Source organism: Poecilia formosa, unplaced genomic scaffold (genome assembly GCF_000485575.1).
Source record: "Poecilia formosa unplaced genomic scaffold, Poecilia_formosa-5.1.2 Scaffold437, whole genome shotgun sequence".
NCBI classification, from domain to species: domain Eukaryota; kingdom Metazoa; phylum Chordata; class Actinopteri; order Cyprinodontiformes; family Poeciliidae; genus Poecilia; species Poecilia formosa.
The window spans coordinates 35,075-51,965 of record NW_006800376.1 but is presented as its reverse complement, the minus strand read 5'-3'; the positions used below and the strand labels follow the sequence as shown (position 1 = coordinate 51,965).

The following is a 16,891-nucleotide window of genomic DNA, read 5'->3' as shown; positions in this document are numbered from 1 at the left end:
CTATCCCCACCCACCTCTGCCCTCCCTCCACCATTCCTGTGGGTGGTGACAAGGTCATACTCGACTCATGGAAGATGGAGAGGGGGCTGGGGATGCGGTTTAAAACCCAGCCACCTGAGTCAGCGCTCCCTAAGGAGCTTCTGAGGCCACGGTAAACTGGGAAGGACGGGGGCCGCGGAGAGGATAGACGGGGTTATGTGGAGGCTATTGGACCTGGCGGCTAAGTAGGACATGAGCCGCCTCCTTATCACCTGGGCGCATGCCGGAGACAATCATCTCATCCTACGCTCATCCCTAAACTGGTCAATACCGGCCCTTCATCGGCTCACACAGAGCAGACCCGCTGACCCCAGAGACAGAGGGGCGAACTCAAAAATCTGTCCTGAATTTAACTGGTGTTCAACATCACTGATCATACCAAAACCCAGGATGATTTGATCTGTCATCCTAATGCCTTTGAAATCTGTGGTGGTATATAACAGCTTGATTTATATGTCCACCCCACAGGGGGCGGAGCACATCCTGAATAGGTTGCTAGTGCAACACAGAGGCAACACAGAGACAAACTCACCCCAAAGGGCAATTAAAAGCCCTTTGGTGTTGAACTTGCCTGGTTTTGAAATGTGGAAGGAAGCTGGAGTACCCAGAGAAAACAACCATGCACTTGGAGAACAGGCAAAGTCCACCTAAACCTCAGGCCTTGGTGATGTAAGACAGCAGTGCTAACACAATGCCCCACCAGTTAATAAAAGGTAAAACCACAAGTCTGGACACTAACTTTGTGGTCAAAATATGTATTAAGTGTTACATTTACACATAAGAGCAATAAAAAAGCAAATATTCTTTAAGATTTCAATGTAATGAACATAATGCAACACAAATGTGGCAAAAAAAAAACAAAAAAAAATTTCGATAAATTTCTACATCGTTTACAAATCCCTCCTATTAAAATGCATCAAACGGATGAACAACTACTTTCTTGGAGTTTAATGTCTGCAAACTCAGTAGAGACAGAAAAAAAAATTGTCAGTCCAACTTTACAAACATTTTAGAGGACATGGAAAGGATATTCTTAAAAATTAATTCTTTATCTTTGCCTCTGGAAAGTCATATAGAGACAACACTGCTGATTCCAGCATCAATACACTTTTTAATTTTGGATTGATGACAAATTTATCAAATTTATCAAAACGAATCTAGCACTACATCCACTACATCCAAAAACCCTCCCCTGGAACATTTGATGAGCTCGGATCATTTTTCTAGGCGACAAGTAATGAGAACTTTGGCTCCATGTTTCTGCCTCACCAACTCCTCAGTCGTTTCCCTGCTTTTTGGCTGACATTAGTCCTGCTTCGCTTGTCTGCTTGATCATTTTTGGTCAATAATCAACTTGACTTTTGTAGAAAACATATCCAACTTTCACAAAGCTCTTCGATGTTACAAGCAAAGTTCATTCCGATTTCATAACAAGTGAGACTGGTCGCGTTGTGGACACTGAAGACATTTAAAGTGAGCGACGGCCGCTGCAAAAGAGAACTGTGGAGAAAACAGGGCGACGTTAAAGCAAATCCTTCTTTCCTTATAAGTGGATGTGCTTCCCTCAGCGTGTACTTCCCTAAAGTACATGCTGCAATTTAAACCAGCCCAAGCAACATAAAAAGCCTCTTCCACTCACATTAGGAGTCAGCTCAGTATAAATGCACAGTAGTGCCCCACTGTGGCATTGGCACATGAAGCTGAGGCAGCAGAGCTGGAGGTCACAGTGTGAGCTGGCAGAAGCTGGCAGCCCGGCACCCTGACGCCATGTCTCACACCAACGCTGGGAAGGCGCTGACAGTCAGACAGCAGGGATGTGAGGGTGTGCGAGGAGAAATGGAAGCGAAGGAGACAGAGGAGCGGGTTTGTGAGTGCTGCAGAACATCTGGTGCTTACAGGTTTGCCGGAGACAACAGCCGGACTGTGCAGGCTGCTGAAACCGGTGCAGGTGGCCCGGCAGCAACAATCGAATACAGCCAGGCGAGATGCAATATTCACCGAGCAGAGCACAGAGAAGCTAACGTCTCAGCTGCAACACAACAAAGCGTCTAAAGCGGGACGCATTCCGTTCCCGTTCGGTAGTTTCATTTATTTATTTATTTATTTTTGATAGTTCGGCTGGTTCCTGTTAGCGAATGTGTTCGCACAAGTCACGCTCCTCGCCGTCGAATCAAGCGGGACTCAACAGTGAGCAGAAACGGTAATGAATAAATACAGAAATAGATACATAAATAAGTAAGAGTAGCCCGGCTACACTTCTCCCAGTTGTTCCTCTGCTGTACGGGCTGACATGAGGTCGATAAAGCAGCCAAGGGCGGGAAAAAAAATATAAAAAATACACTGAAACAGAATATACCGCAATGCTGCCGTGCTGCACTGAAGTTCCTCACACTCTTTATGGAGTTATATATGTTTTACAAGCTGCCTTTTTAATATGCTTTTAATAATATTGAGAGATATTCATGTTTCAAGCAACATTTGATCCTTCGTGCTTCCACAAAACTCTAGCTTTACCTGACTTAGTATAATGTTACATTTTGAATGATAGCCTCTGTTTACTTCAAGTTAAACTCCTACTTTCAGGCTCTAGAGACAAGGCAAACGTTATTTTCCAGTAAATATATCTAAAATGATACAGCCCTACACTGAAATAATGAATGTTTTTGCTGCTAGCCAACACCCGATAAGCAGCTAAGATCTATTGACTGTGTTTCCATGGTAAACGCATGCAAACAAGGCCAACATGTTTCAAAGTGGAAAGCTCAGCTAAAAAGCTATAAAACCTCCGAGCTCTCTAATTAGCGCTTCAGGGGCAGGGCCATTTCCAGTAATATCACACTGTTCGTGACCCCTGACTGGCATAAGGTAATGACACGGCTGTTCGATAAATCCGGAGGACAAAATGTCAAACCCATCACGCACAGAAAGTACACTATCCGTTTATTTCTCTTAATTTTCTTTTCTTTCAGAGGAGTCGGAGTCAATGCTTCTCCATGAAAAGTGTGCAGAGAAGCTGAGATCGTCATATTCTCCGACAGGAATGAGGCAAGAATTTAGTTGACGTGTGATACCAATAAAGTCTTCCTAATCTATGCGTTATCATTAAGGTAACTTTTCCCATGCAAAACTTTTCACTCAAGTAAAATTGGTGTCATGTTTGTGACAGAGACTGAAACAACTAACATGTTAATTTCTACCAATCAGAAAAACCAGGATGTTTGGGAGGGTTTTTATCTAGTTTTTAGGTCCTGGAAGGAAGGCATCATCAGCGGCTGCCAGATAATCACCCAGACTGACACAAACTCTAAAAATGGTTCTCCTGGCTCTAGAGTAAGAGGCCAAGAACTTCGAACCGTCCACTCTACAACCATCACATTCAACCCACCACCGTTTCATTGTGACAGTAAACAGTAATTTTGATAAGAGGAAGGAGAAGTGATGCGTCTCTAAAAACTGTGACGTACTTTGATGCTGTGAACCAAAAGGTCAACGCATCGTTTGACTACAGCCATTCAACTCCAGGATCTTCTGATATAATTGATATTAATCTGTGATACCATAAAAAATAAAATAAAATACAAAAACCGGCTGCAGCATCTAAACCAAACCAAAGAAAGTTCTCCTCAGCTATGATGTTCTCAGAAGTGACGCCTCCCTCCTCCTACCCTGCGGAGATCCTGTCTACAAACCCCTGAAAAAGTATTCGTACTACCTGACCCGTTTCCAATTTTGCCTCATTACAACCTCAACTGAGTTTATTGGGAATATAATCTTGAAGGACAATCTCACACAGTCTAAGAGCTGCAAGTCAGAGAGCATCTCTGAACATCACTTTTTGAATCTTGTCAGATTTTTGGTTGGAAATCTGGACTTTGACTGGACCACACAAACTCATGAGCATGCTTTGATCTAAGCCATTCGCTGAGGCTTCTGCTCTATGTTTACGGTTATTTTCTGGTGGATAGTGAATCTCTAACCCAGTCTGAAGTGTTTTTCAACCTCAAAGTGTTTTTTTTTTCCATCTCCAAATAGACTCTGACCATATTTCCTGTTTTTGACCAGAAAAAAAAAAAGCACGATGCTGCTACCACCATGGATCTCTGTCTTAGTTTTTGGTCTGTTCTGTTGAAAACAAAACTTCATATGGCTTTCTTATTGCCACCAGTCCATAAAAGTCAGATTGGTAAATAGCACAAGTAGTAGTTGGTAGATACCCTGATCTATGATAGGGAGACATTATTGTGATGCAACGTATTGGTCTCTCACATGAAATCCCAATAAAATACCCCCAGAGTTTCTGGTTGTAATTTGACAAAATTTACAATCTTGCCAAATTTCTTGACTTAATTATCTGGTGGTTTCTATCGCCGAAGACGATGAAACAAATTTATTCAAGAACAAGTGAACCAAACCTAAAAAAGAAATCAATAAAATCTGTAAATAATCTGTGAAAAGAGGACAGACTGACAGAAGGTTTTTTTTCAAAACACATGTCTGACTGATCTAAATGCCTCTTTTATGCTAATTAACCATAAAAGTCAACACTGCAAGTTAGCACTCACTCTAACTTGACTAAAAACAGGAGCGGAGGGAGAGCGCTGGAGCAGCACAAAAGACCCGTTTCTCAGTTAGGAACCGAAAATTGCCATGACATATCTGATGTATGTATTAGAGTACAGTAATAGTAGACAAGTTGTTGCAGCTGAGTGGGTGTGACAGACCTCCCGTCAGCCCCGATGATGTGAGGGAGAGGCAGCACAGATACACTGACACATGTACACAGAGGCCCTGTATTTTTCACATCCATTGACCAAATCCAATTTGTTAAGACCCTTCTACGACTCACTTACGAAGCTGCGGTCAATGGAAATCACATTTTCATGATTGGACATCCCATTATCCTGTTTGTCCAGACCCACGTCGGAGGGATAAAGCCTGGCCCAGACAGATGCCAACGACAGACCGGAGCTACGGCTCCAGCGTGTCCGCCGCCTTTCAAAAGGGTAAAAACCTGATATATTAGTCATAAGTGTTCTTTAAATTCATTATCATCTTAACACGCCAGCGGCACAAGTGTCAGGGGGAGGGGAGGCCCTCTTAAACGAGGTTAGTGGATCCATTTAAAACTTCACAGTTGCTGTGCTGTCCACCGCGTCACACGCAAGCCTCAAGAGAGGGAAAAAACATCCCCCATTTTAACAAGGTTGCACAAGCTGTTTGTGATGCAGATGGGGATTTTCTGAATTCATCAATGAATGGATTCAGCTTCATATCGGCCAAATATAGCTCATACCCCCCCAAAAAGAAAAAAAAACTCGTACATGGATGCAATGTGAGTAGAAAATCCACGTGGTAATGATGAAACCATAAATCGAGACAAATTAAAAAGAAATCTACAACCTCATGAGTTTTGGAAGATTGTGTGAGTTTGAACATCATCTCAGGTCTTTGTTTGTACTTCCTCTACTGAGTTGCGCAGCATTTCAGAGGGTAGAGATGAACTCCATCACAGGTACGAATTAATTACACAATCAAACTAAAATTACCCATCTTTAAACCATGTAAAATAGATCATAGTACAACACCAAACATAAAGGTAAGCCATACTAAGAACTCCATCCTGATCAACACCCTCCAATCAAGCTGCTCCCCATCAACACGCAGCTTAAGAAGAAGCAGACCGAAACTCAGCCAAGAAAGATATAAGATTTAAAAAGCAGCAGCATTAACAAATAAACAGCTTCAAGCTTTCAGTAGCTGGTCCAAGCTCAAATTTAGCATGCGTTGTTGAGGCATGACTCCCTCTCTGTCTGAAAAACGAGCCAACTGTACCCAAGTGTTCAGCAAATGGTGCTGATCGAGGATTGTTTGTTTCAGTCTAGCAAGCCAAGCCACCACGTCGTGAGTAGTTTTTAAAAATCTCAGCCCAGCTTTGTGTGCCCACCTTGCAAAACCGTGTTGTAAGGTTTGCTAAAACAATTTGGGTTTTCCTGAACAAGTCAAGACTGTTTTACCCCTTACAATGACAGTGAGTGATTGTATTGGCTGCTGCAGCTCATGGCACTAGCAATGTATTTTATCATGTTCAAGGCAAAGCGTCGAGTTTATGAAGAGTTGCCTTTGTGAAAGTTTTATCTCAACACCACCAACTGAAACTTGTTACAAGACAAATGATCAGTGACTCATATCAAAACAGAGAGCAGAAACGCTAACTGAAGTTATCCAATTCAGCAAATCCCTTTGGATAATAAAGTTCATTGAAAATCGCAGCTGTATGGAAAAGAAAAAGATAAAGTTATGCAGGTTCTAGACATTGGTTCGCGGCATTGTCAAAAATAATCTTTGGATATGTTGGTACAACATAACCTGGGCTTCCTGGAGATGCTATGATAAGGACAAAACAGCTTTAGATTTTTAGGAAAAACGAACAGCTACGCTGACATCAGTTCAATGTGTTAAAAGCCACATATTTCAAATACAAATCATGCAATACTGATAGTGTGTCTTATCAGACAGAGACTCTGCATATTTGCTAAATTACTCAGATCAGTGTAGGGGACAAAAAAATCCTGACAGGGGCATTCCTCTATGAGACACAATATTTCTGCTTACAGGCAAAAGGACGAAACCTTTTTAGAAAGTGACGCATGAAATTTACTTCGTATTAATTTTATAAAATAAACAAAACAAAGATGGACAGAACCAAAGCTCCAGAAACTGGAGGCTTTTCAGGAACACAGCTGCCATTTTTCATGTCGAGAAGAAGACATGAAAAGACGGTATTGGCGTCACAACTTAGAGGTGCCTTACCTTTTTCTCATGATATTGTAATGCAAATCCTCCTCCTGCTTGATGTGGGCATGATCCCCGCTGGCCCGCTCGCTGCCTTCGCTGTCGTCACTGCTGAAAATTGAAGCCAGTTCCTTCTTGGGCACCCGGTTGGGCGGAAGAGGGATGGTGCGCTTCTCTGCCAAGCGCCCGCGGTTCTGCAAATCACACACCAGGAGAAAGTTTAGCAAGTTAATCCAGACAACTCAGAAACACGTAGGAAACTTGTTTCATGTATACGAGTGTTGTTTTAAAACGTACAAACAAAAATTAGGTCACCAATATTTTATTGGGATATTAAAGTAATTATTTTTCATAAAATGCGGACAGCTTCTTTTATCATCTTCATTTTATGGATGATATAAAATTTAAAAAAATCTAAAATGTTTATTAGTGAAGTCATACAAAGTTATTCTGCTCAGCAGCAATTAAATGAGCAGTAAATATATTTGTCAACTTTTCCTTTACAAAGTTCTGGACACTAGTAACGAGAAAAAAATGCTCCAATCTTAAGTATAATTTCATCTAATTGCGTACTGCTATATAAGGTTTTATTTTTCACCCCGTTTTTGATTCCCAATTAGGACAGCTCATGTCTTCTGATAAAACCAAAATAACTCTCTGCATCCTCCTGTTGGCAGATCTCATTTATTCGCTCAACAAACCTAATTTCCTAATAGCGGACGATGATTGGATCAGGCTGTCATGGAGGGTACGAAACGTTCTTTAGGCCATAATCAATTGACACGCGGTTGGTACAAAAGCTCCCATGTCCAATGGCAGATGGCTCCGTTTTGTCCACAAAAAACACTGACAAATTTCACAACACTGATTTGAAAAACAGTGATCATTTTACAATATCAGAAAACTGAGAAACTTATAAGAAATGTATAAATTAATATTAATTGAGAACGATTTTTATGTTTTCATATGTCATATTAAACTCGGATAGCCATCTGTATTTATGCTGTTTTAAAATAGTACAGCAATGTGGTATGATGTTTTTAATATAATCAGTTCATTTCTCTCTTGTAGTTGCATAGTTCTGGGGCTTTATGGAGCTAAATAATACTAAAAATCCTCATATTTTGAGTATAATTTAATTTAATGCTAACTTCGTTTGTTGGGATTTTATATTGCACCTCGTTTCTATTGTTTTATTGGTTCAGAACTTCATTTGAGCCAGTCGGCTCTTCTGTGACAGATTATAACCTCATATCAAACCAAAATAACTCTTCAGTTTTTATTTACTGAACCAACCAAACTTAATTTCCAAACAGAACACCATGAGTAGATAATTTAAAATGACGTTAAATTATCGGTTGCCAAAGTGGGTACGAAACGTCCTTCAGACGCGTACTGGTTGATAAATGGTCAGCACAAAATGTCCCGTGGCAGACAGTTTCAATTTGCTCACACACACAAAAAAAATCTGTCTATTACCCAGAATCACAAAAGTACAGTGTCATTCGGTTTAGGAGATATAAAAAATAAACTGCTAGGATGCCCAAATAAATGTAAATAAAATTGGGAAACGAGGTTATCTGTATTTATTTATCTGTATTGTAATATGACAGGATTTTCTTCCTTCTCCTTTTGTTTGAATTTGTAAGTGAACACTGATGTATGTAAGTGGCATTTAAAAAAAGAAAACATGTACATTCTCTGAATCAGCTCACATTAATGCATCAGTGTTTTACACTTTAAATCAAATGGTCGGGGTTTAATACACAGAGCATTTTGATTATAGCTGCCAGAATTAGAGAAAAGAGATTTAGTCGAGTGTGGCCCTGGGGGAGCACCAGAGTAAAGCTGGGTGACCTTTAATGTGACCTAAAGAGGTCAGTGCAGATTACCGTGGTGCCATCGGGGAGGAAAAAGGCGAACAGGGGCAGGAATGGGAGCAAAGGGAAAAACTTAGCTGAGAGGAGCGGGAGATGCTGGGAGTAAAGAAGAATGAGTCAGAAATTGGAGAAGAGCAAAGGAACAATAGGCTGAAAGGACAAGCTAACACAGGAGAGAAGGCGAGCAGATGTGGGTTTGTACAGGAGGAGAGAGCAGATGAGAGAAAGTACAGAAATAAAGGAGAATGTGGAGGGTCGAACATTAAAGAGAGCACTTCGAAGTAGGAGCGCCTTGTCCAGTGTGGGAGACTGGACTTGGATTGGAAACTATATTCTCTTTCACTCTCTGTGCCTACATCTCTGCTCTCGCTCCCGGACGCCTTCGAGCCCTCCAGCTATCCCTTCCACCACACGCAACCCCACACTCCTCCACTCCTTCCTCGCTCCATCCATCCATCCCAGGAGGAGCGGTAGCTTGAGTGGCAGGCGGGGGCAGGAGGAGGGATATGGGGGGGGCTCCTAGCCAAAAGGCAAACAGGTGCAGCCCCTCTGGAGTATCTCAAATGGCAGACATTAAAACAAGTTGGGGGAGCAGAGAAAGATGAAAACATCCCTTAGGATGTGCAGGCCACAGGGTTCTGCACATTGCTTTCCTTTTTCTGCTTTGCCAGGAAAGAGATTTTTTTGCCTTTCTTTTACTTTATTGCAGTATTTTACTGCTGGTGGGTTTACACAAGTTGTACTCCAGCGTCTAAGGATACCGGTTTTACTTCCTGACACCACAGGTCCGTCCTAGCAGTAGCAGGAAGGATCTGCCACTGCTAGGAAGCCCAAACAGGACAACAGAAGAGGTAAACAGCGACAGAACATCACTTCCGAGCAAATGAGGACTTCTGGTCAAGACCAAATTTCTTCACACTGTCAGGAAAAAAACACTCAAGTACACATGTGAACTTTAAACTCCACATCCGCAGATGTGATAGTGCGTAAACTCTTTCTCACAACTGTTCAGGTTCCTTAAAATTCCCCTCCAAAGCAGAGGGGCTTTACTTGGAGCAAGCATGCGATGCAGTGCATACAAGAATAGCTATTCTAAGCGTAGTCGTGACTGCGCCTGAGTGTGTGTGTGTGTGTGCGTGCATGCGTGCGTGCGCGTGCGTCTGCGTGTGTGCGTGCGGAGACAACCACCCACATGGCCGTGACATACCCAGGCTGACAGCCCCCATCCCTTCCTCCCTCCTCCCGGAAAGCCCCAATCCTTTCTTTAGTGGCACTGACGCAGAACCGGGGGTGAGCTCCCACTGCTTCCGGCAACACTTCCGTAGCACGGAGGAGGGCTCTCCGAAACAAAAACATGAAGCAGAACACACCCCTGGCGGCCCACGCAGGCGTGCTTGAAGGAAGAGCGCCGAGCATGTGCACGCACAAACACACGGGGGTGCTTGCTGAGCCCGAGCAACCTTGCTGTGTGTGTGGTCAACCTCCTTTCAGCCATGGAAAAAAGTCTCTCATAAAAGTCCCACTAAAAGCACCTCTATGAATATCGCCTCCCACGCTTTCAGTCTGACAGTCAAGCAGCCAAGAAATATATCTAGGCTTCACGTTTAGATGCCAAAAAGAAAAAGAGAAACACATCCATACAGAGGTACATGCACGGAGACACACAAGATAACACGGATCCAAACAGCCTCAACAATTAAACTGAATATGCAATACGGGACAATTATGAAAAGATATTTAAACCAACTAAAACATTTTAGACAATTAGCCATATGGGCTTGTTATAATTTACAACCTACTCTGAAGATATGCACTCTATACTAATCAGCCAATCTGATTTTTAGCTCATTGTTCATAAGTATTCTGTACTAATCTGTGTATGAAATGACAACAAACACACCAGATCTAACCATTTCAGTACATTTTCACCGTCTCCTCCACGGCTCCTTAAATATGTGAGTGCTGGACTCTCTGATTGGCCTAAATAAACACGTCATACTGCAGCACAATGGCATCCCAGAAAGTTGAATAAAAGCATTTTTAACATGACCCTGAAGTGTTACGTTTAAGATACGTCTGGTCTGAATGCATCATCTCCTGTGTGGATGAATCATCTTACTTTACAATTTATGACTTCAGGATGAATCATCTTACTTTACAATTTACAGATTCAGAAGGATTTTTACAAGAATCTATGATTACTTTAACCAATGCAGCGTTTGATGTGTTAACTCTGAAATGTGAGCCTTTCGTTGCACATTGAAAACCTTGAACACAAACAGGGGATAGCATGCTAGCTATCGTGATAGGCTGTTTACAGCTAAGTCAGTTCCTAAGTTAAATCGTTATGACAGGAAAACAAATTGAATTTTTCTTATAAGTTCTGTAATGTGATGTGAACATGTGATCTTTTGACATTTAAATTAGCAGATTTGCAGATGATACTGTGTTTTACTAGCAAAAAGAAAGTATTAGGATTATGCTGTTTAAATGCTTCAATCCCTCCCTCATGACTCATGTCTGCAGAAAATGTGTGCGATGTGAGCCAACAAAAGCACACAAAGGCCGGTCATGGTCACAAATTTTGTTGGACGGTGAATTATCCCAGAACTTATTGCGATAAACGATAATATTGTTGTTTTGAGACCATTTTCAAGTAATATGGTAGTAATAATGGGATAATAATCCAAGAACACATTCTGAAGAATCAAACTGGAACTGGAAGACATTTGAAATATTGAAAAATAAAGAAAGAAAACAACAGAAACAATAAATAGAATGATTTATGAAGTCTCTGTAAACAAAATTATCATTCAAACAAAAGGCTGGTTGAAACCAGAGCACCAAACTGAAGTCTTTTATCATTCAGCTTTTGGTAAAAAGAAAGAGAAAAGAGAAAATGATAAATCAAGCAAATGAAAATGATTGAGTTTCTTTCAATTTCTCATGCAATTAATTAATGTATTGTTTATTGTGACATGCCGAGGCATATAACAATAATAATAACTTATTGTATCAAATACTTTTTTGTTGTCAGCTCTCTCTTAAAGTGCTCAATGGTCTGTGGCATTCTCACAGAGAAAAAAAACAACAGACGTGTTGCAATTCACTCCTGAACCATGACTCGGTGTGTTTTGATTCAACAGAAAGCAATTGGATATGATAAAATTGATGAGGATGGAAGGCACTATGGTGTTATACTGAATGAGAATCATTACTAAACAAAGAAAATCTGTTTCTGCCCCAGCGTATCAGGCTAGTAGGAGTCCACAAGTACTGAAACTATTGGCCACAGTGCAGTGTTAAAAATATGTATTTATAAATAGAAAAATGTCACCGTTTTCAACCTACATAGAGGTTTAATGTGCCACACTGCTGCTGCAGTTCTCCTCCCACACAATAGGTGTTGCTACTGAAGACAATAATGCTGCTATGGCAGCAACCTCTCAGTCAATATGAAACAGACTCTTCTATACTATAGACCACTAGCAGCAGGAAGGATTTTTAATAAACACTTACTCTTATACATGTCAACATTTTAGTTCTCAATAGGAAAAAAGACATGTGCAAGTAAAAACAGAGACTGAAACTTCACAAAATCTGATGGGTGCATTTCTAATAACTACGCATCCTGATATCAATGATCAGTTTTACTAACTAAGCAGATTCGATCACAGCTTAAATAATTGTAAATGTACAGATTCAGTTTTGTGGGAGGAGGAGTGTAATAGTACTAACGGACAAAGTCTCAGCAATAAAAATTATTGCTCTTGCAGTACAGATAGAAAACTTAAGAAAGAAGTGGTAACGTTTGTGCAGGAATATGAAATCAACTTATTTTTTAAGACATAAGGAAGTGAACCAATGCAGACATACATAAACTTTAGTTCAGATGTTAAATATTCCAACAACAGGTGGGGATTCTTTTATGTATTAATGTTTTGAAATAATTTTTGGCTCTACTTTGAAATAACAACTAGGAAAGATGGTTGTTACAAAGCGGTACTTTGTCACTCATTTGAAGAGTTTAGTCAAGATGTGGAACAAAAGGTCACAGAAAATTAAAATGAGGCAAAAGGTTACATTTTTCGGTTCTTCATTATTCTATACCTATAGGAATATTGTTCTCTAAGTAGAGATACACAACATATATAACATACATTTCTGCTGTGGCGATGTTGCTAAGGCGTCCTTTTGCAGCAGGAGAACATTTTAAAGCCAACAAAATGCTTTTCAGACAAAGAAAGACGTCAACAGAAGCCAGGCCAGCGAGGGTGTTTTTCTGTTCAAGGAGACATCATAAGCTTTCCCTCAAAATTTTCTTCAGACTTTTAAATGAGCTCTTGGTGGAAAAGTGAACTAATGAGTGTGTTACTTTTTTTTTCCCTCCCTCTCTTTCTCCTTGCGTTATTTCCTGAAAGGTGCAGTAGCCCGCCGCTGGCTCCAGCTAGCGTGAGCAAGCACACACCCACACGCACACAGCAGTAGCTGCCCATGACATTCCTGCAGCTGCGCCGCTCTCTCCCAGCCTCACACGCGCCCCCCCGGCAATCTCCCTGGGGGACGAATGCCTAATGAGTCACGCGCCTGTCTGCCGTTACCTCGCAGCCTGTGTGTGTGTGTGTTTGTGTGTGTGTGTGGAGGCAGGATGGCGGGCCGACTTGGCGCGAGCACTGGGGGGAAAAGGGAGGGGGCGAATGAGGGATGGAGATGGAGGGAGGGAGGGAGCGTGAGGACGGTGGGAGAGGGAGTAGAGGCGGTCATTACAGCGATAACCTAAGAGCTTTGAAACAGGGCCAAAACAAACTATTACTTTGCCGTGAGTAAAAATCCTCCAATGTCTAAAACTCCCAACTCTTCTTTGGCCAAATTCCCCGCCGTCTTTATCACAAAATAAAACGTATGGACAAGACATTTTCACAGGTTAGCGTATGAAAAACGGGATTTTGATTAATGTTTGTGAGCGTTTGGACAACGTGAGAGCAGTCAGCAGGCAAACATGACCTGCTGTAACCTTGCTACTGTGAATAATCAGATTAAGTAATGGTTTGATTTGAGTATTAACAAGGTTCACAGTAAACAGATTTTCCCAGAAACTCAATCAAGACATTTATTTTATTCAATGTGAGCATAATGTCAGAGAAAATAAGCAATATTAGAAAATCAAAAGGAGAAGTCAGAATAACAGTAATAATGGCGGCTAAGCTGAACTGGATGACTCTTCTGGTGACCGTCCAGAGACAATGGAAGCAAAAGAGAACAGCACACTATACCGTACAGGCCACAGAAAAGCTTGAAATCCGCCTCTTTGGTTATAGTCAAATCATATGTGAATAGATAAACAAACTTGACAAGCAACTGGTGAAAAAATGCAAACAGAAGCCTCATGGTTCTGAGCTACTGGTGGCCAGTAAGTCCTGTTTGCTTCTGTACCTGAGAAACAAATCACATCCTTTGTGTTTTTAATAGATTTAAATGTCAATAAATTGGACCTGAAACTGGTTTGGGTGCAGGTGTTAGCTGTGTTACCTCGTAAAAAAGGTCCTGTGATGTAAATCCCAGCCAGGGCCTTTTTGTTCACAGTTTGCATGATCTTCCATTGCATGCATGGGTTCTTTCTGGGTATTAGGTTAATTGTGCACTTTTAATTACCCTGACGTGTGTGCGCGCGCAAGCGCTATTATTAGTTCTGTGTGTCTCTGCGTTGCTTGTGAAAGGCTTTCAAACTTGTAAAGTAAAAATTATTTACTGGAAATAATATTTTTTTTATATATATTGGCATTCCCCTTTTCACATAATTTCCCAAAAGCACGTCTTTTTAACTTGCATTAATCGGCATTTTATATCTACTGTTGATCGGTTCAAACTTCTTTTGTTACTGTAGTACGATCCATCAACCATCTGCTGTTTCCTACAGACACTTCAGCATTGACTTATGGGTTTAATGTCCATCTATCAGCCTGTTGGAGTTTCTTCCATATATCCCAAAGAAATAAAACTAAATATCTATCGACTTTTTGAACAATGTAACGTAATGTGATCCCACCAATCTGAAAAGCTACAAAGGTGAAGCTAGCGAGCTTTTTATCTAAGGCAGTGTATGTTTAAACTTCACATAAATGAAAGGCAGAAACACACAGGCGGTGGTATGAAATTCAAGCTTGATGTTTAAGTGTGTGATGCATTTTAGTCTTTCATACTGCAAAAAAGAAAAAGGTGCCACTTCATAGACACAACAATTAGTCGACCACGTGATTACGTACCGATGCTTCATGAGGTAAAAATGGATAACAGCGTGTGTGATGAACAAACAGACTATGGGCAACACTTGGTTGTTGAAGACCATGTGTGAGAAGGGAAAAAAAAAAAAATGAGAAAGCACTGTAGGGCAAACAGGCATGCGACCAAGACCCACGCCTCGCACACACAAGGAAGGGCGCGCACACGCTCACGCAGACACACCAACACGCGTGCTCTCCTGCACACTCAGCCCCCACGCGCTGAGCCGAGCGGGCAGTTGCAGCCCAGTGGAGCGGCACAAGGCGGGGGGCGGGGAGGAGGAGGGGGGCTGGTTCGAGGGAGGGGAGGGCGAGGGGCGGCGAGGTGGAGGCGAGGCTGCCGGCTCGGCGCTGGGAGGTCAGTGCCGGTGCAGCCAGGCGTGCAAGCGCGCCTCTTGCTCTCCCCCTTCCCTCTTGTTTCTTTCCTCCCTTAGTCTATCGGGTGGGTGTGTGTATGTGTGTGTGTGTGTGTGTGTGCCTCCTCACTGAGTTTGCCAGAGGAAGGCTTCAGACAGGTAACCACTGTGCCATTCCTTTCCCCCTTAGCTAACCAGGGAAGGACGAGCCAAGAGAGACGACGCTTGATAAAGGATGAAAAGTGTTCAAATTGATCTCGTCGCGTAGAAAGGTCTTCATTAAAGCTCAGCAATTTAGAAATCAGCTCATAAAGGCAAGATAATTACACAGATTTGCTGTCTGATCTTCAGAGAAGCAGCAGATAACCTCAGCTACGGCTTTAAGGGAGAAGACCAAAACTTCACCAAATGAAGCAACTGAAATTATGGAAAATTCCCAATCTAGTCGCAGCCTGTTATCCTCCCATACTTAAGTGAGTTTCTGAATGTACTGATTAATGTGCGAAATGTGGAAGATTGACATAACAGGCCTGCTGGTGTACATCTGCGGTGGCAGAAAGCAGCCAAAACTATCAGTGGAAATCACATGCCGAAAGAGGCTAGCACATATTTCTCCACACACCACACACAGATGTTGGGGAGGCGGCTTTTCAACAGACACCGCCATGGGCGTCATCGCAATAAACCACATTAGGCTAATAGACAGATGCTTCGGCATATTTGAGCCATATTTTAGCAGAGTGCACACCCAAACGCTCACACTCGCATCAATCACATCAGTGCACTTGCACGGTGTCACACGGAGCATGCAAATAGAGACAGCATCTTCTAGCACGGAGAAGGACGCATCCCGACGCTAACGGCTAACCTTTTTTTTTTTTTTTTTTTAATAATTCTGAGTTAATAATTCATACGCAGGAAGTCTCGCACACGTTCAAACTAAACTGTGTGAAGCAGAGGACTAATTTGTCCAATCGAGACACACAACGAACGTGCATATTTATATTTGGTAACACTACGGTTCTACAGTCAGTAAATACTAATGTGCTGCTGTTACCATGGCATCGCTGGATCAACAACAGAAACAAAGCAACAAAAGATCCGCAAAGCAGATGGACTCTCTCCACAGCTGACTCCATCACGCAGGGAGCCTTGCAAAGAGTTTTCAAACACCTCAAACTTTTTCATATCAGATCTATCTGTGTCAAGTATTGCTTTAGATTGTAAATTCACAAAGTATGGACTTTGATTAGACCATTTCCTTTAGCCTTCCTATTTTAAACTTGACTGTAGGTTTAGGGTCATTGCCATACTGGAAGAGAAACTTCTGCCGCAATCATTTTACCTCTTAAAAGGTTTACTGAAATTACCTCCACCCACTAGCTCCCCACAGTATGATGCTGCCACCACCATGTTTCGCCGTTGGTTCAGGGTGATTTCGACCACACACAGCCTTTTGAACATATGTGGTCTAGAAAATTACGTTTTTGTCTTATCTGAACACCTTCTTCTAAGTCTTTGTTGTGTTTTCATGGTTTTCTTTCAT

General features: G+C 41.8%; 1 protein-coding gene across 3 annotated transcripts in view; it reads right to left on the bottom strand.

Moving 5' to 3' along the window:
* Nucleotides 1–16,891, bottom strand: part of samd11 (sterile alpha motif domain containing 11) — a 63,046-nt gene that overhangs the window by 39,717 nt on the left and 6,438 nt on the right. For all 3 annotated transcript variants that reach the window (XM_007577311.2, XM_007577312.2, XM_007577314.2), the window contains exon 3: nt 6,850–7,025. In XM_007577311.2, coding sequence (XP_007577373.1) covers nt 6,850–7,025 — 176 coding nt within the window. The remainder of the gene's footprint in view (nt 1–6,849; nt 7,026–16,891) is intronic.